Below are 25,093 nucleotides of genomic sequence, written 5' to 3'. Positions count from 1 at the left end.
TTAAAATCCCAAATCCTGCCTTTCTGGTAGAACATCAATTTTTTGTTGCACATGTTTGAGAGATTTTAGGCACCCTGATTAAATGATATGTAGATGTGTTCTTTACCTCTGCAGTGTAGGATATGTTTTCTTTCTTTTTTTCATCAGTGAAAAAATATGTTTCTAGCTATGCCTTTTAGTACTACTTCCGTTTTACTTGTGCTCTTTGCCGACACCAGCTCTGCAGCTATGATTGACACCAGCATGTCATGTCTTTGCCCTTGTGTACGGTCTGCCCTTTCACAAAATACAGCCTGTGATGACCCTGCGGCCCCGGCACAGGCTGTGTTTAAAATGTACACAGCCTGCAAAGACATGGCACCAGCACTGGTGTCAATCACATCTTCAGTGCTGGTGCGGTGCAGAAAGACATCAAAAGCTGTATCAAAAGACATAGCTAAAAGCACACATTTTTATGCTGATGAAAAAAAGAAAGAAAAAAACAAATCCGACACTGTGAAGCTGAGGAACTTATAATACATCTACAACTGTAAAACCATGGTGCCTGGAGTTCAGATTTAACTACCTCAATACCGGAAACTTTTACCCCATTCTTTGGGACATGAAGACATTAAATCAAATTAGTTGGTTTTTTTTTACGTACTGTTCCAGAGCAGTACAGTGTTACCATAGTGACACTATACTACTCCAGGGAGGTGATCTCTTTTTTTTTTTTACTATGATTGCTTATAACAGTGATGATCACTGTTACAAGCAATCATTTTTATGAATGGCATCCATTCATTGCCAGTGTTTACTATTGTGATTGCTGTGATTTGTCACAGCTATCACATAGTACAGTTGCGCTGTGATTGACCATGTCTGTACCATGTGACCACTGTGGCCAATCACAGAGATCATAAAAATAGTACACAATGAATGAAAGACATTTATTGTGTACAATTAACACGTGATCGCTGTGCTTGGTCACAGCAATCACATGGTACCGGGGCCTGCCTGGTACAACGATCTCTCATCTTCTGTATCCAGTGAACAAAGAATATGCTGTAGGTGAACACAGAATATGCTGTAGGCGTGTGCTTGGACAATGTTATATGACATCCACACAGTTAACAATATTCCCGCTCAGCTGTTTTTCTACAATAGACCAAGTAGAAAGTGGTAAAAGGGAAATCTCTCAAACGTGCCAAAAAAAAAAAAGAAAAAAAAAACCTATGAAATGTTTTAAGCCTTTTAACACAAGAAGTAGAAAAGAGTAGTAGGTTTTGGAATATAAGGTAATATTAGCCAAAGTGTAACGGTAATAGCCAGCGGGTTTTACTATTGCTTAGTAAAACTATCTTGTGCTGGCATACCAGCATTCTCAAAGCATCACTGGCCTAATTAGACTGCGTTGCAGGCCTTAATTGATATAGAAAGTCTTTCTTACTTAAATCATATAGAACCTACAGGCTTCCTGTTTGCATGCATACAGAACACAAAGACCCCCTGAGAACCTTAATCTTTCAAAAACAGGCGTCATGCCAATACTACACTGTAGGGAGTACTGAACTTCTCAACTATTTCCAAAAGTTCCTCAAGTTATTTATTAGCGATTAGAGAACACGTCTTGTTTAAATAGTCTTCAACTGAAAATAAACATTTTTAGGGCACATTGTTGGCATTGTATCCTGATTTCATGGTAAAGCACTTTGTTAGAATGATTTGTTCTACCCTCTTAGGCATAATCGAGCTCTTGCTGGTATCCCAGCTAAGACACTGAACATGTTTACACTCGAATCCAGCTGCACTTTTCAATTATCTGCCACGTTCCCTGATGTGATGTATGCTCAGATTGTCTCACTGCCTCATTAACTGCCAACGAGTTTGATGTGTAGGTCCCTCCTTATCTGGAGCAGACAACTACATAAGAAGTACTTAGTCTACATCTTATAGGGCCCATTGGGTTCCTCTTCTTTTTCTCCAAATTGCAAACTGACGCCCTCCTGACGTTAGGTCAGCCTGAAGTTTTGTGAGTAAACTAGATTTCTTTTTAAGAGTGCAACAAAGGGATATTATGGATAGGCACTCCAGGGAAGGGTGATCAGTAAGAGATATTTAGTAAGTAATAAATAAAAGCTTAACATTTGTCTTTAACATAATAGTATAAAATAATGACCTATAAATCAAGATGCTAGAATAAAAACCTTGAGGCATTTTTATCGGGATTGGCATTGAAAGCTCTCAATATACATGAGATGGTCGTCAAAAGAGCTGACCACTGAAAAATCTTGCCCTAAACCTGCATGGTGGTTTCAGATATTTTTTACACTTAGTAAACACCCCAACTTAAGGTTCTTAGCTTGAAAGTGGTAAAGGCCATAGTGACCTAACTTACCAGTAATGAAGAATATTCCACATTATGCAGGCTACTGGATCCTGCAGAAATCTTCTTTACATGGTGTCCAGTCCTCTTCCTGGCGCTGTGGGGTTAATACATTTGGGTTTTTGGGCTGAACCCAATAGACAAAGCTCCCAACGGAGAATAGCCCCCTCTTCCCCTGTCATCCATTCGGAAAAGCCTGTGCATAGTATTCTCTATCTTGTCATTGAAAATCTAAATATTTCTTTATTTATCTAAGAATGTTTTAAGAGCCTTGTTAGACCCTTAGCCCTGAGTTGTAGCCATTGTATAGCAATATGGTTTATTCACTCATAATTTCACCTCTATAGGGCTTTGATACATTTGTAGTTGCTAATGCTTCATAAACATAATTTGGCAACATGTCAAAGTTATTTCTAAGTGCAATCTGTAAAAGGAAGCATGAATATATAAATATATGGGATGCCCCATCACGTTCAACATCTATCTGAAAAAGATGTTCATTTTTTTTCAGTGGCCAACATATATTTTATTTATTGTTTCAGGATCAACCCACTTTAGAAATTAGCCCCACTAAAGATTATCCCTTCAGCAATTGATATACAAAGCAAAGCCCATTAGAACTAATAACTGTTGACATAAACTAAGAGGTAGCAGCTGAGCTAATTGGGCCATGTGATATAATTCACACTCTATATATTTATAATAAACTGATTGCATATTTATTGAATCCCTGTTTACATAAGACATATTTTTTCCTACTTTTTCGCAGATTTTAACTGTAATTAACTACATGAGAAGAATCACTAAAAGTTCTTTTTGTGATTAAGTGTTAGAACTTTTGTGAAGTTTTAACTGCAGTCTATGCCCCCACTGGGTAGATCATAGAGATATTCTCTATCGCCAACCAAACCAATATTCACCCTTATGAGACAACTGGTGGATGGTGCCACAAAAATCAGATAAGAATATGTTGCCAAGACACCGCAATCATCTGCAATCAAATTGTCTTTATTGACATTCGTTCCTCATGTCGTACAAAGTGTGCAATGTTTTGGAACTCTCAGGTCGCTACAAAGTGTAATGGCTATGATGACTTTAATGTCACTTTGACTAACAAAGGGACCTCTGATGATTCTGAAACTGTACATCTATTGCTGAACAGACAACTTGACTGCAGAAGATTGAAGTGTTCTGGCAACATACTCTTAACCAACTGGGGAGATTTCACCTCGCTTCCTGTGTCAGTTCCTGTGTATTCCTCTCCTGTAAAAGACAGGAATTAATTAACTAAAGAACGCAACACTTTTTCCCTTATTAAAGCTAATCAATACCACTGCCTCAAATCCATCAACATTCACAGGAAATGAGAAGAACCCTACAAAAGGGAGACATGGGCAGCAATAAAACCCAACAAAGGTTCAACCTCTTTTCCACATTTTCCTAAATTCACAAAAAAAAATACAATTTATTATCTAGATTCAAACAGCACAACCTGAGCGGACAGTCAAGGGCTATTTTTTGGGGAAAGCATTTATTTTCGTGAGACCTTGAAAAGATGTGATTCACAACTAAAGCAATAAGAATGGCTTACATGATTTTAGTCAAACAACAAAAAAGAAAAATTCCTGTCTCAACTTTCTAACCAGCCTGCAAACAAGCCGAAATAACCTGTCTAGCAGTATGTGTTAAAAACAGTGGTTTAGTTAGCACACATTTGCAAATACATGCGTAAGCTACAGAGCCTTGTCACAGCACCACAGTATTCTGTAGTTCCTAACTCTCCAAATTTTGAGAGCCCCCATAGTAGAGGCACATGTATTTAATTGATAGACACAATTTTAGAACTGTATATATAGACAGTGGAATTCTTTTTAGCAGAGGCATAGACTGGGTCAAACAAATTGCACCCCTTCATCATTATTTTTCTGATATAGAGGGGTACTGTCACTGGCACTTCCAGCACAGCAAAGATACATGGGCAGCAGAGCATTTTCCTATGTGTCTCGCCTAATTGCTTATGTGTCTGTGTGTAGAAATATATTATGCATGCTGTGTAGGTATGTGCTTAATTGTATTTGTATGTGCGTAAATAAAAAATCTTAAGAATAAAAAGAAACAATGAATATGTGAAAGCCAAATGATTAAGTTACTTTAGAGCTGCCTAACAAATATACACTCACCGGCCACTTTAGTAGGTACACCTGTTCAATTGCTCAGTAACACAAATTGCTAATCAGCCAATCACATGGTAGCAACTCAATGCATTTAGGCATGTAGACGTGGTAAAAACGACTTACTGATGTTCACACTGAGCATCAGAATGGAGAAGAAAGGGAATTTAAGTGACTGAATGTGGCATGTTCATTGGTGCCAGACAGGCTGGTCTGAGAATTTTAAAAACTGCTGATCTACTAGAATTTTCACACACAACCACCTCTAGGGTTTACAGAGAATGTTCCAAAAAGGAGAATATATTCAGTGAGTGGCAGTTGTGTGGATGAAAATGCCTTGTTGATGTCAGAAGTCAGAGGAGAATGGGCAGACTGGTTGCTTTGACATTCAGATGGTAGGGTCAGAATTAGGCGTAAACAACATGAAAGCATGGATTCATCCTGCCTTGTATCAACGGTTCAGGTTGGTGGTGGTGTAATGATGTGGGGGTTATTTTCTTGGCACTAGCAAGGTGGACCTAATAAAGTGGCCTCTGAGTATATATACTTTGTTAAAATTTGTATCTACAGCATTTAATTCTATATAAATACATATCAATTTATCTCAGTTGCTAAAGGATTTTGGCACATATGGTGTATGTATGGGAGAATATGCTTGAAAGCAAATGTTTAAAAAAAATCGGGGAAATCTAAACAATTTTAACTTGACACAAGAACAATTGAGTACTGTCCGCGATACTTTTTTTATTTGCACTAACATACATATTTGAGGACAAGCTTTCGGGGTATGTCCCCTTCTTTAAAGTCCAAACAGTACTATTACAAATCACAAAGTTTAAGTAGAATGTTAGAAGGGACATACCCCGAAAGCTTGTCCTCAAAATTGTATGTTAGTGCAAATAAAAAAAGTATCACGGACAGTACTCAATTGTTTCTGTCGCAAATGCACTAATAGGGTTACAATCACCTCAAGCAACTTGACACAAGACAATTACTAAAATTTAGTTTTGGTAATCTCTTAGTAATTTAGCATAATAACATTATATGTTGCTTTCTAAGTTCTGACTACATGGATAAGTAATGCCCAGCAGTAACCATATAATAGCATTAGGGTCGTCAGTTTAAATCTCAACCACAGCACTACCTGCCTGGAGTTTGCATATTCTCCCTGTGCCCCTGGGTTTCCTCCAGGGACTCCGGATTGTTCTCACACTCCAAAGACATGCTGGTAGGTTAATTGACTCTTGTCTAAACTGGCCTTAGTATGTTTATGAATGTAAGTTAGGGACCTTAGATTGTACGCTCCTTGAGGGTTAGGGACTGATGTGAACATACGATATAGTAAATGTAAAGTACTGCATAAATTTGATGGCGCTATATAAGTACCTGTAATAAATAAATAATAGTACATTTTGAATTTTTTTTTGCTTTTCAGTTGTATTAAATTAATAACTACATGTGTTGTCAAATTAAAGCTAAGGATGTGTGGCTGAAAAGATTTGCCGAGTTCAGCTCATCTAGGGTATTCAACCTGCTGTTCTTTAAGCGATGAAAAAATCGGTTTATGTATAACAAGTAGAAGTTTGGATTTAGGGTGATTCCATTTATTACAATAAACAAGTGTATGATAGGAAATTGTTTCCTTTAGTAGTGAATTTTTAGGTTGGAACATGAGCACGAGGTTGAATGAGCAACACAGACATTTGTAACCCAGCCACAACATGAATTGGCCTAGTCAGTGGGATTCATTTACTAAAGGTGTGGACAACGTTTGCTTAGCTTAATGAATACGGTGAGGCTGCTTTCACTTCAATCATTCAGTCATGTGTAATCAAAGATCCTGTTTCTGTAATTCCCTCCAGATAGTTGGATGTTTAACGTGAACACACCTTCACTTTATTCATTAGGTTAATAGAAGATTCTCTACTTCGTTACTAAATGTCATTGAAACAGTCAAAGAGCATGTGCAAGATGCACTAACCCACCCCAACCAATCAGAAATCATATTTTAACTCACTGTGAAAACTGATTGGCTGTCATAGGCTACTTCACCCAACATCATTGCTCTTTCCACTGGTGCCACAATTACCAGTGAATGAAGAGCATTCTGTGTTACCTAAGGCAACCAAACAATGGAACAATGGGAAAAAAGCAATTGAGGAGTGAAAGTTTGAACTAATAGATTGCTAGTAGGCAAAACAGAAAGTTTTCATTTTGGATATTTTAGTACATAAGGTCCATGGTTTTAAAAGCTTCTAAAATCCCAGCGTGTTATAAAACCATGTGTAGCAGTGGACATAACTGACATAAGCATGCAGCACATTTCTATCAGGAATCTGGGTCAGAGACAATACTTGCTGAAGTCTCTTTTGTGCCTTTTTTATGGCAGACATGACAGCCAATCCTGATCCAGACTTTGCTCACGCTCTGTAGAAAAGAGAAAGTCTGATCATCACACTTAAGAATTTTTAAACAATCTGGCTTCCAGTCAAGCACAACACCAAGTGTTCACAATGAAAAGAGCATGTCACAAAGTGCAGAGGGTACACAGCGATCCTTGACTTGTTTGGCTGGAGCTCCTTCATCCATGGAACAGACTGCCAATACTTAACTGTGTATGTCGTTCCAATAATGAAGGAGCTCTTAGTGACCCGCTTGCCATCAGAGCTTCTGAGGATGGTGAATAGAAATGCTTATTTCTTTTTTCTTGAAGGACAAGCAGAGTCTGGTTGGGGCTGACTGTCATGTACCCAAGGTAATGGTAACTAGCGGACACTGCATCCCACAGTGTGCTACGGATACTGGTAAACTCCAGAGGCAGGGAGTTGTACATAGAAGGAACAGGGTTCTAAGACACATAGGGGATCACAGCCAAGTACACAGACCTACTACTGTAAAACCTTATTCTGCTTAGTCCAAATAAAAACAATTGTCAAATAGCAATGTCATGTCATTGTGTAGTGCATGGACCCATCTAGGCTACTGAGAACAATGATGCTGCGTTGATGTGAAGATATATTAATCACCTGACCTCTCACCTCCACATATATATATATATATATATATATATAAACCTCAGCAAAGTTTACATTTCAGCTATGGACCTTAGTCATTAATGATGATACTTTTCAAGGACAAACAAGGATTTCTTCTTGGTGGTCCTCTAAAATAATTTTTAGAAAATATAATAAAAAAGGTATTTTTTCCAGTTTGCCCAGAGATAGCTTCAAAACAACTTTTGTTACTTTTGATAAAGGTAATAAACATGACTTGTCTGTTCAAAACAACATTAGGGGTCGATTTACATTTTTGCGGTGCCTTAATACGTACAAAATGCATGTTGTGTTAATGCAGCCAATTGAAATGAATGGGGTGCCAATGCACCAAAACATCCCAAAAATTGGACGTGCCACACATTTTGTATTGCAACGCACCATAGGGCATGTATATTGACTTAGAGTAAAAAATGTGACTTATCTGTTCATAGCAACATTAGGGTCACTTTACATTTTTGTAGTGCCTTAACACTCCCATAACGTGTGTTGTGTTAAGACAGCCAATTGAAATGAATAGGAGGCCAATGCACCAAAACGTCCCAAAAATTGGATGTGCCACAAATTTTGTGTTGCATCACACCATGCATGTACGTTGCCTTAGAGCAGTGGTCTCCAAACTGTGGCCCTTTTCTTGCTTTTCTCTGACCCTTGGGGCATTATTCACTCACTCGTCAGCAACAGTGGGGTATAGCTCCTGCCACTAACAACAGGAAATTATTTTTCCCACTGACACCAATAATGGGGCACTATTCCTCCCACTGACACCAACAATGAGGTACTATATCTCTCCCTGACACCAATGATTGGGCACTATTCCTCCCACTGACAAGAAGGGTCACTATTATTCTCACTGATACCAATGATGGGGCTCTATTCTTCCCAATGACACCAGGGATGGGTTACTATTTACTCCCACTGACACCAAGACATTTTATATTCCCACTGGCCCCCCTAAAGTCTGAAGGACAGTAAATTGGCCCTTTGTTTAGAACGTTTGGAGACCCCTGCCTTAGGGTGTTGGGGTGCCATTCAAAATGAATAGCATCAGAATGCATGTAATGTGGTTTGCCGCATGCTACAATAAAGCACACGATACCAAAAAGCATGAATGTAAAAGGGCTTTAACAAGTATATTTCTGTAAAGTAGTAGGTCACAGTTATTTACAAATGAAGTAAGGATATTTTAAAACTTTTCATTGATACAAAAAAAAAGGATGAATGAAAAGAAATTAGAAAAAATTAGCTAAGATAAAGGAGGAATAAGGAGTTAATATTAGCTAATTCAAATAACAAAGGATTAGAAAGGGATTTATTGAGAACAAATTTATTTAAAAAAAACTTTTTTGATTACTTTATGGGCTTAATGTAGCTGACACTGTAAGAAGATCAAAGGACATGCCTTGAAACAAGTTGTGAAATAGATTTACCTGTAAGTGGAACTACCAGTAAAATATGAAATTGCAGCATCTGATCTAGTAAAACTGGGGCAATCTGTGTGTTGCTAAATTGGGGGGCCTTCCAGGGAAGTAAGAGTTTTATTTAATTAAAAAAGGGTATAATGCATATATGAGTTCTACAAGCGTGTTTTTATTCTTCATCGTTTGAAGGTAGTATGATAAATTAGGAGAGCCAAAATAGAATAAAAGAAGCATTTGCACGCCCTTCATCCAAGTGCAGTTTATTGCGATTTACAGACATAGCTTTAGTAGCTGAAACTGAGGAATCCACTAAGTGAAAGATTTGCATAGACTGTTTCTATGATTCACAGGAGTTAGCAGATATGTGTGATTGATGAGTGATTAGGTCATTCTTTATTAAATTCTCTTACTGGGATTAAATCATTTATAATGTATTTCATAGATGCTTTTCACCTTCGGAACAATTAAAACCAGGATGTCATCAATGCTGGGTTATAAGAAGAATCATGTTTAATCATCTTCGGGGTAGTGGAAATGAGCTTTTTTAATGCAGGATTTGAGCAATGGGATGTATAATATTTTGTCCTTGTGATACAGTCCCCATCATTTTGGATTCTTCATGTCAAAAGCCATATCATTAGTGTACAGTACCTTCTTCTGTAGCCATTTGGTGGATGTCTTAGTAAACCACCTATAATGGTTCTGGCCATTTAAAAACTAGTCACCAAGACTGAGGATATTTATGGTTGTTTATAAATTATTTCTAAATAAAAATGTAAAAATTTGGACAACTGTAAAATCTGCACTCATTCACACGGTTGTCTAGCTTGGCCATCACAACGAAGCAAAACAATGCTTACTTTTGCTAAGCATGCCGCTTTTGAAGGTTTAAAAATAATTTCCATATTGCCAAACTAAGTACATCAAAATCTTATGCTAAGAGGCCATTGGACATCAGGGTTTGACTGCTTTTGCAATACCTTGCCCCCAACTTCTTCTCAAAAAATTGGTCTATTCCTAACAACTCAGCGGATGATATTTAGCCAAAGCCACACCAACAGCCTAACATTCACCCCTATTTACATTCCAGAGAAGCTTTATCTTTATGGCTGTATGAGGGTACTGATGACCAAATCACAATGTGAATGGCTAGGTCTTCTTTAAAAACTGCTGGATAAACTTTACCTGAAGACAATTTTCAAGTGTGCACAATAGTTATAGACATTTGCAAATGATTACGTTTCTGTACAACTAATCAAGCAGGTAAGGTGTACTTTGGGCTTATGTGACAAATTGAAACAAATCAGAGATACAAACTAAAAATGCAATATACAAACTATTAAATATATCACTGTGGCATGACTAAGAACCTGTCTAGACAGCTACTCGGGAGTCCTACAAAGAAACTTGCTGGAGTTTAGGTTCCAAAGAGAAAACAATTAAGTGAACAGATTTTTCATATCCAAAAAACATTAGCTAAGGGCCAAGCTAAAGGCTACTAAATTAGGCCAGTAAACAAACTTTACATATGCTAAAAACACATGGCATCATTTTTATTGTTTGGAAAAAGGTGGATTACTATACAAATAGGGTGCAAGCCCTACCAGCCTTGGTGGTCCTATTTATTTGGCCCCTGAGTTCATAAGTGTTCAGTAATTTCCTGCTCCTACACATTGACACTCTTGGCCTATGTACGTCTATTGGACTTAACCATTGCAATGTGTGGTGGATAGTTTGGACACCTGGAGCAATATGATGGAGTCTAACGTAAACTGGCAATTTTAGCCAATGTTTTATAAAGGGTTTGAGGCATATTGTATTTCTTTTGTGGCTTAAGATTTGATGTGGTGGGGAGAAATTTAGAAAAATTTAATGAGGTAAGTGAGGCTGTCTAATGACCGGATGAGGGAGCACACATACTCTAAACGTGCGCCAACCCCCGCTATCACGTGACCGGAAGTGACGTCTCAATCCCGGAACTAGGAGGACGTGCTGGAAGCCACCAGCACCACAGTCAGATGCCAGTGACCACCATCCATTCAGAGGCTTCACACTCCTTCACTACAGCAGATGCTTATTAATTTACAAGTGCAAACCTACTTATGCTTTGTGAGTGGCCTGTATTACTACACTTTTTATTCATTAAAAAGCTTTTGTACTGCACTTAGAGGGCGCCGCCTCTTTCTTCCTGATCCTGTCTAACAAACTATCAAATCCATACACCGAGTGAAATATTATTTATATTGCCTGCGATTTTGTCTATAAATTAGTTCACTCACATAGTTACCATTGGTCCAGGTGGTGCAGCTAAGCCTATGACTATTCAGACTGGTTGAGGCGTTAGCTGAAGTACCCCTGCAACCAAGGTAGAAAGCCAGGGGACAGCCATGTCCATATACAACATAGAACAGCCTTTCTCAATCTTTTTACCCCAGAGGAACCCTTTAAACAATTTTAAGGTCTCAGAGAAGCCCTGATAAGATTAATCTATTGAGGATCATCTGGTGTGAAGAATCCCTCCCTTACAGGGGTGGCAAGAATGATACACCTGTAGTCATGCCACTGGCTCTGCCAAGTGGTGTTGGATCTGTAACTGTGCAGGCACCATCAGATGAGGGGTCAGTAAGCCAAAGCTCAAGGAACCCCTAGCTATCCCTGGAGAAACTCCTAGGGTTCCATGGAACCCTGGTTGAGAATGGCGGGCATAGACGGGCCATAATTCAAAAGTGGGGATGGTATGACATTTTTCTTGGGCCCAACAAAGAGGCTTGTTTCTAGTGCCGTATAATCATATTTTGGTGATTGACTATGTATACAGATATTCCTTGTTTTCACCTACTGCTGCCTATTCCTCCTTACCTGTAACACATGGTGCCCCTTTCAGCTAGCTGACATAAGGGTTTACAGTACACAATGGAGGCATATAGGGTGGAGTTTACCAGCACTGAAGACCCAGAGCAGACTGTGGGATGTGTGTGACAGTAAAGTTGTGACCTTTGTACCTTGTTGCATGAGAGCTCCAACTCCAAACCAGAAACTATTAAGCAAAGTAAAATTGTTTTCCACGACATCTGAGTCAGGGTTGCACGGGTGTGGGTTATACCACTCGTAAGGGGTGAACCTGTGATTTTTAACAGAGAAAGTCTGTAAACATCAGATAAACACAAAGAGCATAAGCAAACCTGGGAGAGAAAAGAAGGCATGAGAACACTTAAAATACATTAAGAAACATTTAATTTCCTTTACATACTTGCCAACAATACTCACTTGGTGTTTTCAGTAATGTACTTAGGTTTTGTGCTGCCCTAAGCAACACAAAAATTGGCACCCCCTTCCCCCCCGCAGAAAGAGCCTGACATTGACCAAGAACACCCCTGCCTTGCACCTGAGTCTTCCACTACCACTGCCCCCATACACCAGCCGCCATCCCCCATGGCGAGAGAGAGAAAGACACTCACCTTCACAGCTGCAGACATCCCCAGGAACGAGAGTCGGGCTGTGCATACACTGTCATGAAACCCACAGCATCTCTCAAAACCCACCAGGTCCCCATGCCGCGTGCGTCCCTTCTTCCAAGGGGCAGTGCTGCCCCCCCTGAAAAATGCTGCTTTAGGCAAATGCCTTGTTTGCCTTATGGTAAATATACCTCTGGGTATTTTATTGAAGAAAGAACATGTTTTAGCAAATGCCTCTTCCAGCTGCTGGAAGTCTGCAAAGTTTGGATAAAACTAGGTCTGCTGGCACGTATGTTTGCACATAACAAAGAAACAATGGTTATTCATTAGGGCATGCTGTTAAAAATACAAATACAGTGAAACCAATTAATTCAATCAAATGCAAACATTAGCACTTCTCTATATGTAAAAGACAGTTTTGATTAGTCTCAACAGCAAAATATTTTAGAATTATACAACTGTAATCATACACATTGAGAGTAGAACACCTGATAAAACTAGATTTTATGTCTGGATAAAGTAGGAAAAAGAATAGAACCTCTGTCAAGTTTTATTGCTCTGTGTCCTAACTGCAGAGTAGGGATGTATGAATCTTGGTTTTAGTTTGCAAACAGTTTCATGAATTGTTCCTGCAGTTTGTAAACTTTGTGGGGAACCCCAATAAAGTCAGTGAGGGGAAAATCCTATTCCATTTTGGCCATTTTTAAGGCCAATTTAAAAAATGGTTTGGCTTAAAATGTTACTAAACCCACAACAGTAAAATCAGTCTGTATATGCTGTAAAGCATGCTTGTTATACTCACTGTGGAACCTAAGGGGTTAATCCTCTGCATTGTGTAAAAACGCTGTTTGATCCTGACTTCTCAGATCCTTCTTTTCTTCCAGTGCCACCCTCTTATCTCCTGATAAGTTATTTCGTGTGGAGTCCCTCTGCACATACTCAGTTTGGCGTTTATTGCTAGAGAGGTTTTTTTTTTTTTTGGGAGGTGCATGTGATCAGCACAAGGCCAATCAGCACTGTTTAGACAGAGGTCAGGGTCCTGCATCCTCCTAGAGCAGAATGAAAACTCCTCCTACATTTAACATGTGTTCGGCTGGACACTAATGGAAGTCACAAGACTGCTCTAACTGCTGATGAGAAAAGGTATTTAGCAGTTTATATTTACTAAAATAATTGTACTTCTATGTCATGTGTACTGTGGGAGACCAGATATAGTGAATGCAGGACCCTGGGTTTAGTAACACTTTAAGTTCCACTCCAACCCAAAACCACATTAGGAGAGAACATTTGGATAAAACAATGCTGACTTCATTAAATCCTAATCCTGATCAAAACTGGAACTATAAATCAATTTTGGCATAAATACAAATGTGACTAGAGGTTGATATTAATTATTGCTCTTGCAGTGTCTTGTTAAGTAAAGGCCAGCCTTTGTGAGGCTACATACTACATTAGATACTTTTGCATTGATCCAAAACAGTTCTCTAGGCATTTGATTAAATTTTTCCATATGTACACGTTTGTACCTTGTTAATAAGAAACGCTCTTTGTTGTAGATATTGTTGTAGATATTATAATTAATAGGGACAATAACAGCCAGACACATGTACAGTTGCAAGAAAAAGTATGTGAACCCCTTGGGATTACGTGGAGTTTTGCATGAATTGGGCATAAAATGTGCTCTGAACGTCATCTAAGTCACAACAATAGAAGAACACAGTCTGCTGAACATAATACTACACAAACATCAGATGTTGCCATGGTTTAATTGCACATAACATGTAAACATTCACAGTGCAGAGGAAAAAGTATGTGAGGCCCTAGCTTAATGACTTCTCCCAGAGCTAATTGGAGCCAGGAGTGAGCCAACCTTGACTCCAACCAGTGTGATGATATTGGATGTGTTGCTGACAGCTTCCTGCCCTTAAAAAACACACACCTGTTTTGGGTTTACTGGTTTCAAGAAGCACTGTCTGATGTGAACCATGCCTCGCAGAGAAGAGCTCTCAGAAGACCTACGATCAAGAATTGTTGACTTGCATGAAGCTGAAAAGGGTTACAAAAGTATCTCCAAAAGCCTTGATGTTCATGTGTCCACGGTAAGACAGACTGTCTACAAATGGAGAACGTTTAGCACTGTTGCTACTCTTCCTAGGCGTGGTCATCCTGTAAAAATGACTGCAAGAGCACAGCGCAGAATGCTGCATGAGGTAAAGAAGAATCCCAGAGTGTCAGCTGAAGACCTACAGAAATCTCTGGCACATGCTAACATTTTTGTTGACACATCTACAATAAGGAAAACATTAAACAAGAATGGAGTACATGGGAGGACACCACGGAGGAAGCCATTGCTGTCCAAAAAGAAGACTGCAGCACGTTTGAAGTTTGCAAAAGAGCACCTGGATGTTCGACAGCACTACTGGCAGAATATACTGTGGACAGATGAAACCAAGATTGAGTTGTTTGGGAAGAACACACAACACTATGTGTGGAGAAAAATAGGCACAGTACAGCAACATCAAAACCTCATCCCCACTGTGAAACATGGCGGAGAGAGCATCATGGTTTGGGGCTGCTTTGCTGCCTCAGGGCCTGGAAGGATTGTTGTCATTGATGGGAAAATGAATTCCAGAGTTTATCAAGACATTTTGCAGGAAAACGTACGACCATCTGTCCGCCAACTGAAGCTCCGCAGAGGATGGGTGATGCAACAGGACAATGACCCAAAGCATACAAGTAATTCAACAAAACAATGGCTGCAACAGCACAGAATACACCTTCTGGAGTGGCCCAGTCAGAGTCCTGACCTCAACCCCATTGAAATGCTGTGGCATGACCTTAAGAGAGCGATTCACACCAGACATCCCAAGAATATTGCTACACTGAAACAGTTTTGTGAAGAGGAGTGGTCCAAAATGATTCCAGATCGTTGTGCAGGTCTGATCTGCAACTACAGGAAACGTTTGGTTGAGGTTATTGCTGCCAAAGGAGGGTCAACCAGTTATTAAGTCCAAAGGTTCACATACTTTTTCCTCCCTGCACTGTGAATGTTTACATGTTATGTGCAAATAAACCATGGCAACATCTAATGTTTGTGTAGTATTATGTTCAGCAGACTGTGTTCTTCTATTGTTGTGACTTAGATGATGTTCAGAGCACATTTTATGTCCAATTCATGCAAAACTCCACGTAATCCCAAGGGGTTCACATACTTTTTCTTGCAACTGTAGGTGTAGTTGGCTTTTCATATTCAATTGGATATATAAAAAACAGTGATTTACAACTGCAAACCAATAGATTTGAGTTTACTGAAGTCGGAACCATGAGAGGGGAATTCTGATTGGCTGTTTTGGGCTACCACCAATTGCAATCTGCTCTTTCTATAGCTGAGTAAGCCTACAAGGAAATGGATGACTTGGTAACTGCATTTTAAAATTTAATTCAACTCAGTTTAAATCAGCTAAACACATTCCAAGTGTATCAAAATAAAAGGTGTTCAAAGCCCTGCAGTTTGTTCTTTGTAAAGCAGCCACACCCTGAGCAGAAAAGCCTGTTCCCTGCCAGCTTGCTGTAGAGAATGACTCTTGTTCAATATTTGGAAGTAGTGGCCTCTCTGCAGAGGTCCAACATACTCCCTTGAGTAGGATCAATAGCTCTTCACTCAGCAAAACTCAGGCTCCCCATTGATTTCAGAGCTCTGACTTTGCAGGAGTGTGATGGACTCCTGCAGAAAGACCACTGCTTCCACACCCTGCAAGCTGGCAGGGTGTGGCTGCTTTCTTAAGAAACAAACTGTAAAAATCTTACACACCTTTTGTTTTGATGTGCATGGCATGTAACTAGCTGATTTAAAATAAAATCATGTATCATATGTATAATTCCTGAAAGAGTGTTAGCACATACTGGTGATGCATATTCCCCTGACTAAACTAAAGGAAACCATATGCTCTTAGATTTTTTTTTCATTCAGGCTGCAGGCTGAAGTTTCTCTATTCAAATGCTAATTAACTAGTTTGACTAGTTAATGAACAGTAGTAAAACAGGAAGTGAATTGATTTGTGCAAGTAATGGGAAGGGTGGGGGGCTAGGAAAAAATTTAACACAGCCAAGTGCTGAACACAAAGTTTTTTGGACTCGAGGAAGCAAGAAGGAGTTTGGAAGAGGTCCTGGATAGAAGGAAGATGACTCTATATCACCAGGAACAGCAAAGGAGAAAGGGGACACCATAAGAGCAAAGAAAGTCTATGCAGGGAGGGCTTCACCTGGGGATGACACTAAATCTACACCATAACCCAAAGTTAAGCAACTTTTAGTGTATTCTTATCATATACATTGTCAAAGCTCATTTTCTAGGAAGGATAGGTAACTTGTGCAATATTAGTAATACTCTATATATTGTGTATTGTTTTCCTATAATTGTAAGAAGTTGCATGTGCAGCAAAGTGTTTGGTAAAGTACATTAAAAAACTACAGAAGTTTGTGTTCCTTGCTTTATTGCAGAGTGACAAGGCAAAACAGATGAAAAGAGAAAAATCTAACAGGTTCCTTCATCTCCATGCAATGCAGTTTGGATGGACGCATTTCAAACTCTATCTATTGTATTCTGAATGCAGGCAGGGGCGGCTGTCAAAATACCCAAAGAGTGCCTGCATCTGATTGGATGCAGCCCCTGTTCAGCCAAACATTTTCTATCTGGCTTCTTTGATTTTTCAGTCAAAGGATGTCGAGCAGTTGGGTGGTGCCAGAGCCATCCACAAAGCCAAATTCAGCCGGTTCTTCGGGAACATGTGGGAATTAAATTGATAGATGGACAGCTTAGGTTGTCTAGTTCTACCATAAGCAACATCCTTTGAAGAACTGAAAACTTAAAGTGGTATTAAAACCAAAACCAAAAATGTAATGTACTGCAGCCTATCAATCACTTGATGTGGTGGCTGCATTAGTTCTCTCTCTTTGTTCTCACCCGGTTCTCTGGCCAGTAACACACTTCCTGTATTAGAGCACCCCCACTTGTGATGAATGAGCACAGGGGCACTCTTGGACAGCTGCACTCTCATTCTGAGGGAAAGGGAATGTTAGATGCACTAGCAAATTTAGGTACACTAACAAATTAAAGCTGAACTCCAGCTCACTCTTTATAAGCAGCTTCAGCAACATTTATTTTCCTTTTGGGATAAATAAATAAAAGCTGATCATTGTAAGCAACTCGGTGAGTGGTAAATGGTTTGTCTCAACCCTGCAATTGCTACAAGAGAGCTTGTTCTTTTGAAAAACAGCAGACTGGATCACAGATTAAAATATAACAAAGACAGACTAAAAAGAAAACTAATGCAGCCACCACATCTATGAACTAGTAAGCTACAATGCAATAAATGTTTGCTTTTGGGTTTCATACTGCTGTAACCTTCCTTCAAAGCAGAACAGAACATAACTAGATCTAGTGCTTACTAATAGTAGATATGGATTTGTGGAAAAGTTACAGAGGTGTCCAGGGTGACAAAATGGTTAGTTGGTTACAAAGGATAAGGAGAAGACAACTGTCCGAAATGCATTCTTCTCTTCAGTTTTTACAAAGGAAAAGGAGGGGTATAGTAATCAAGACTGTATCATTAGCAACACATCACAGAATGCCCTTGTGGCTAACAGAAGCCGGTGTCCCAAAAAGACTAGAAAAGCCTAAAACAAATAAATCACCAGAACTGGATGGCTTACACCTGAGAGTCCTCAAAGAAATTAGTCAGGTTATAGCCAGACTGCTATTCCTAATTTTTTTGGACAGCATAATGACAGGAATGGTACCAGCTGATTGCTGAAAGGCCAATATGGAATCAATATTCAAAAAAGGGCAGAGACATATGCCTGGAAACTATAGGCCGTTCAGTCTAACATCGATAGTATGTAAACTATTGGAAGGGATGATAAGGGACTATATCCAATAATTTGCGAATGAAAAGAGTATCATTAGTAGTAATCAGCATGGATTTACGAAAGGCTGTTCTTGTCAAACCAATCTATTAACTTTCTACGAGGAAGTGAGCTGCCATCCAGATAAAGGAAGGCCAGTGGATGTGGTGTATCTGGATTTTGCAAAAGCATTTGATACAGTTCCCCATAAACGCTATTTACAAACTGAGATCTGTAAGCATGGACCAAAGGGTTTGTTCATGGATAGAAAACTGGTTACAGGGGTGTATCCAAAGGGTGGTTATAAATAGTGTGTATTCAGACTGGTCTGGAGTGGTAAGTGGGGTACCCCAAGGCTCTGGGACCAATTCTATTGAATTTATTCATAAATGATACAGAGGTTGGTATAAATAGCTCAATCTCAGTGTTTGCTGACCATACAAAGCTAAGTAGGGCTATATCTTCAAAGCAGGATATAGAAACCTTACAGGAAAACCTCTATAAAATAAACAGATGGGGGAACTACATGGTAAATGAGGTTTAATGTTGAAAAATGTAAAGTAATGCACTTGGGGGCTAAAAATATGAACACAAGTTACTCGCTAGGGGGAGAACTTTTGGGGGAATCCAGTATGGAAAAAGATCTGTGGGCCCTAGTAGATGACAGACTCGGCAATGGTATGCAATGCCAAGCTGCAGCAAGAAAAGCACTCAGAATATTAGCATGCAGAAAAAGGGAATTTACTCCAGAGGTAAAACTATAATCCTGCTACTTTATAAAACTCTGGTTCGTCCACATCTTGAGTATTCCTTCCAGTTCTGGTCACTAGTCCTCAGGAAAGATGTGCTGGAACTGGAGAGTGTCCAGAGAAGGGCGACTGGAGTACCTAAGTTACGAGGAACGACTACAAACACCTCAATGGTGATTCAAGCACAGGGAACAAACTATTCAGTCTTAGGGAGCATACAAAGTGTCAGGAACCATCGCGACGCATGGGTCTACACATGCGTAGGCATCTGCCGAGACGTATAGGTGGCAGGGCACTAGGACCCAGGTGCACCCGTCGTCTGGACAGTACTAGGCAGGCACTGGGACCCAGGCTACGCCTGTCAGGTGCAGGGCGGGCTATTTAAACTAGCCTTGCACAGACACTTGTTGCCGAATGGTCTTTGTATCCTGTTACCTGTGTGTGAGTACTTCTGATCTGGATTGTTTTGACCTTGTTGCCTTCTCCCGTCCTGACCCCTTGGCTTGCCTGACTCTGCTCCTGGATGTTCCCATTTAGATCTGACCTCCTGGTATTGACCCTGCGTGTGACCCGACTATCCTTTGCCTACCGTTTTGTACCTTACCGATCCGCTAGTTACCGACCTGGTCTACATGACTCTGATTTAGCTCATCCATCCACCCACCCCGCAGGGATCACTAGGCTCCCTTACATCAGACTCCTAGCTCTCTGGAGCCCCTGTCAGACTCCTCTACCCCTGTTGGAGATACCTGGTAGTTGCGACCTGGTACCGGAGCGCTCCAAGTCTATCCCCACCATCAGGGGCCCTGGTGAACAAGTGCTCCGGTGCTTAGACTCCGCACTCTGGGGAGGCTCTACCGGGGGACTGATAGAGGTGCTGTCAGGCGGTCCATTACACAAAGGCATGGGGCAACTCAATGAAATTGGAGAAGCGGTTTAACCTTAACAGTTTAACATAGAAGGTTTTTCACTGAGGATGTGGAACTCACTTCCACAATTGGTGGTGTCAGTAGAAAGCATTTTTAGTTTAAAAAAAACTCTTGGTCGATCATCTTAGCGAACACAATATACAGAGATATGGGAAATTATTTTTTTTACATGAACACACACATCCACCCACACAGGTTGAACTGGATGGACTGCTGTCTTTATTCAACCTTACCAACTATGTAAACTATGTAACCAAAAAAAGGGAAAAAAGGAATTCAAATAATAATATTAGCAAAAATACAATTTCTTTGCTACCATTTACAGTTTAAACTGAATAATTCTTTTTATTTTTAATTTCCCAATACAAAAACCCAAAAAAACAAAAAAACAACACAACTTCACAGTATAATGAATCTATTGAGCTAGACTTCTGGGTATCGACAAGAAAGTGATATACAACTTCATGCTGCATGATAAATCCAGGCAGAAAAATATTCTTGTTTGAAGCATGACTACAATTCCTTTTCATCAGGGACTAATGATTCTCCGCTGAGCACTGGAAGCTTTTTGAGGACAACGGTAAGAAATGTGGCTGATGCATAATCACAACCTGCAATCCGATAATGACTTCAAATACTTTACTTGCTCGGAAGCCGCTGCTTACCGAGGAAGGAAACTGCACAGTGAAACTACTTAAGAGGTAATCAGTATGTGCGATTTGCTTTCTGAGAAAACTACGGCTGTCAGATTACCTAAGACTTGTATTATGAATTTGGACAGCGACAAAGAAGACATCTAATAGGCACTTATTGGGGAATGCCGATCATTTCAGAACACAGAAATATAGAGTGCTAAAAAGAAAATAAGCCTTTTTTTTAAAGACTCTCTTGAATTCTGATAAGGTTCCTATTTTATATGATTTCTCTTTTACACTTCTCTTGGTAAGCTGTAAGTTAAGAAAGTTTTAGGTTTTAGTTTACTTTAAATACAGTCTGATTTATCAATAGGAGTTGAACTCCAGGCAAACAGCTAAATACGAAGGGTGACAATTTAATTCCCGGAATGGTCCGTAAACAAAAATGTTTGCTTATCTACGCACTGTTGTCACCTTAAAAGTATTCCCCTTGTGAAGCGACGCACTTTTATAGATGACTGTACCACTGCTAGAAACAATCCTCAAACTTGTTTTCCGGAATACTGTGCAGTATCATTGTTGCTGAATGTCATCAAATGTGTCCTTTTAAGACATTTTTTACTTTTGGAAATAGCCAAAATCGCAGGGTGCTAAGTCAAAGAAATACGTTGGTTGGTCAAGTTTCAGAATGGATTTCTGGGTTAGGAGCTTGGGAACACTTAACACATCATGTGCAGGAGCATTGTCGTGGTGGAGAATCCACTTGTCAGGTCAGAGTTCCGGTCTTGTCCTCTGAACAGATTCGGTTTGCACTCTGTTCACATTTGTATGCAGGTTTTTGGCTGCCAACTTCTTGTGTCATAGTGGACATCTTCCAGCCCCTCTTTAATCCGCCTATGCCAAAAAAGGCCTGTTGTAACAGAACTAAAGTTTCACTCACAGTTTTACCCATTTTCATGCAAAATTCATGCAAAATTTGGTGTTATTCTGCTGCTCCATATCCCTGTCATTAATTTTCCACCAACAGCACAACACACACACACACACGCAGAGTGGCTGGATGGGAGGGGGGGAAGGCGGGGGAGGGAGGGAGAGGGGGGTAGATGGAAGGGGGGGGGAATAGAGATATTTTAGGGAGATAATTATTGTAGTAAAATGATATTGTCTCTTTTTTTTTAATTGGAGTAAATGATTGTAAAATGAATTTTGTTGAAAATCAATAAATATTTATAAAAAAAAAAACACACACACACACACACGTTATTTCTTCTTTTACTCCATAAAGACTGAGTCAGCTTGTCTGTGACCGAGGCGATTGCAAGTTGGAACATGTCAGAGCATGCTCGAGTGCCAACGTCTGTATGACTCACCACCATAATGCTGTGCCATGGGCCTTTTCGTTAATTAAATTGTCACACCTCATACACAGATGTCAAGTTCTGAACTTTACACAGCTCTGCCATGCAGCACAGTCCTGCTTTTTATGCTGCAGTTACGTAGCTTACTTTTCCTCCTACCCTTTAAGTGAACAATCTAAAAAGAAGCAGCAGACTGATGTACTCATCTCTCTGCCACTTTGATCTCTCCTCCTATCCGCATGTCTCTTGTTATCCCGCATGTACTGGAAACAAAACTGACTGGCTTCTTGTGCTGCTTCTCCTTCTCCCAGTCTGAGCTCTGCTGCACAGGGACTGCAAGAGGTTGGTACCAAGTCAAGTTCGGGTACTTACTTTGCTTGCATTTAAAAAATGTCTCCAATAATGTAGTAATGAATAAAGAGCTGCAATATTCTTTGAATTTTGTATCTGCCTGGAGTTCAACTTGAATATATTTGTTAATTTTTCCCTGATAATTTCCTTTTTCTTCCTTGCCTGTGACCTAAATTCTCCCTTAGATGTCTGTTGTCCATTTTCTATTTTCAGTAAACTAGGAGAGCACAGTGTATCTCTTAGCTATAACTGGGCATGTACACATTTGACAGTGAAAGATATAGTTCACCTTTATCAAAAAGCTGCCTATGCAGGTAAGGGGGGCCCGTAGATAAAAACAAACTGTGTAGCTTTGACCAGGGGCGGACTGACAACTCATGGGGCCCCCGGGCAATAGGGGATCATGGAGCCCCTGTGTCCTTGCCCAAACTCAAAAAAGCCTGTGAAAAAGGTACCAGGGGCATCTCATGGGGCCCCCTACTGACCCTGGGCCCTTGGGCAGTGCTCGAGTTTCCAGATGGTCAGTCCGCCCCTGGCTTTGACCAAAGTTGAATAATGCCCCTCTTATAGGTTTAGGCCATTTATGTACCTTCCAAAGCCTGAATGAAAAACTCCCAGAGATGGCATCTTCCTGTTCCGCCTTGTTGCTAAGAAGTTACTAAGACACTCCCAGCTGTTACTATTCACCTCCATCATCACAGGAGGGAGCCTCCCTGGTCCAAACCCCCTCACATGTGCTTTCTCTTCTTTGATGCAGTAGCCCTGAGGTCAAAATTTGAGAGTTCGCTCCTGTGATGGTGGGGGGTGAACAGTAACAGCTGAGAGTGTCTTAGCAATGTTCTAGCAACAAGGAAGGATGGGAGATGCAATCTCTGGGAGTTGTTCAGCCAGTCTTTGGGAGGTATGTAAATGGACTACACTTACAGTAAGGGCATTACTCAATGTTGTGATCAAAGCTATACAGTTGGTTTTCCTCTATAGCAGGGTTTCTCAACCAGGGTTCCATGGAGCCCTAGGGTTCCTCATGAGGTTGCTAGGGGCTCCTTGAGCAATGAGCAATTTCTGCCTCTTAGATAAGTTCCAACTAACTCCATTGGTCGTTTTAGCTCTCTATAAGGGGGTAATTCTTCCTAATGCCCACATCAGGCACATGACAGACGAAGGGGTTCTGCATGGTTCCGAAACGTTGCCTCTGTAAATATGATATGATCGCTGAATAAAGCTTCAAACCTGTCTGGGGGATCTCCAGTGTGCTGGTGACATATTTTTTGCTTTATAGTATAGTATAAATTCCAGAAATGTTACCAAGAACTGAAAACAGGCTGCTGATGCCCATACCATTAATAGCTGCTTATATCATACAAGTCTGGACTAGAGAAGGGAGAGATAGAGGAACTCTTCCCCATCCTCTCTTCACTGTTGGTCAGTGAGACTACCAATCGCTCTAAGGCATGAACAGATTGGGGTCAACATTTTAGTTGGCAGTTGTGAGTCAGCCTTCCGGAGAGAATGATATTTGAGAATATTGCTGTTGGAGAATTTGGACAGTTGTTAAGAAGACAGCATTGGAGATCATTCTGAAAGGGTGGGCTACGGCTCCTTTACATGCATTCTAATATACTATGCAAGGCTGTGTACTGGGAGGAAGCTGCATACTAAGATGCAAATATGAAGCAAAATGTATTTTGTGGGAGAAAACCTCTAAAACACTTTAACCGCTTGCCCTCCAGAGGATTTACCCCCCTTCCTGATCAGGCCATTGTTTTGTGATACGGTGCTGCATTACTTTAACAGACAATTGTGCAGTCATGCAACGCTGCACCCAAATTAAATGTATGTCCTTTTTTCCCACAAATTGAGCATTCTTTCGATGTTATTTGATCTCCTCTGCGTTTTTAATTGTTTGAGCTATAAAAAAAAAAAAGACTGACAATTTTGAGAAAAAAATATTTTTGACTTTTTGCTATTAAACATGTCCAGTAAAAAAATAAAAAAAATTAATTTCATTATAAATTTAGGCCAAAATGTATTCTGCTCCATGTCTTTGCTAAAAAAAAATCCCAATACGTGTAAATTAATTGGTTTACGTGAAAGTTATAGCATCTACAAATGGCGGTATAGATAATGGATTTTTTTTTCAATACTAGTAATGGCGGCGATCAGCGACTTATAGCGGGACTGCGGTGGGCATTCTGACACTGTGGGGGGGGAACTGACTAACTGTCACCACTGCCGCCCTGTAGTACTATTTCTGCTATAGAGCGGCGGGAAAGTGGTTGTACATGTCAGACATAAAATATGAACAAAGCAGGGGTGGACTGACCATTTGGAAACTCGGGCACTGCCCGAGGGCCCGGGGTCAGTAAGGGGCCCCATGAGATGCCCCTGGTACCTTTTTCATAGGCTTTTTTTGAGTTTGGGCATGGACACAGGGGCCCCATGATCCCCTATTGTCCGGGGGCCCCATGAGTTGTCAGTCTGCCCCTGGAACAAAGCATATCCCTCTATAATATGTGCTTGTCTCAGTGTAGAGTACTAAGTGCCATTTCTGTCTGCTGGCTAATTCCTCTGCTAGAAGCATTTCTGATGAGTTTTCCTGACAACTAGAGGACTGGGGGACCATTTATAAGGCGCAACGCTACTCGTGCATGTGCAACGGGCTCCCGGTTGTGAAGCCGCAAACTGTCACAGTCGGTTGCCCA

The 25,093-nt window shown here is 40.2% G+C and overlaps 1 protein-coding gene across 4 annotated transcripts in view; it reads right to left on the bottom strand.

Annotated features, from left to right (window-relative positions):
- GRIK1 (glutamate ionotropic receptor kainate type subunit 1) overlaps positions 1-25,093 on the bottom strand; it is a 574,449-nt gene that overhangs the window by 80,282 nt on the left and 469,074 nt on the right. For all 4 annotated transcript variants that reach the window (XM_089659510.1, XM_089659514.1, XM_089659511.1 and 1 more), the window contains one exon: positions 12,013-12,131. In XM_089659510.1, coding sequence (XP_089515636.1) covers positions 12,013-12,131 — 119 coding nt within the window. The remainder of the gene's footprint in view (positions 1-12,012; positions 12,132-25,093) is intronic.

This window comes from Staurois parvus, unplaced genomic scaffold, assembly GCF_062004578.1.
Source record: "Staurois parvus isolate SC_StPar_1 unplaced genomic scaffold, SC_StPar_1.0 ptg001162l, whole genome shotgun sequence".
Classification (NCBI taxonomy): domain Eukaryota; kingdom Metazoa; phylum Chordata; class Amphibia; order Anura; family Ranidae; genus Staurois; species Staurois parvus.
The sequence above is the reverse complement of the archived record's forward strand: the minus strand, read 5'-3'. Positions and strand labels throughout refer to the sequence as shown.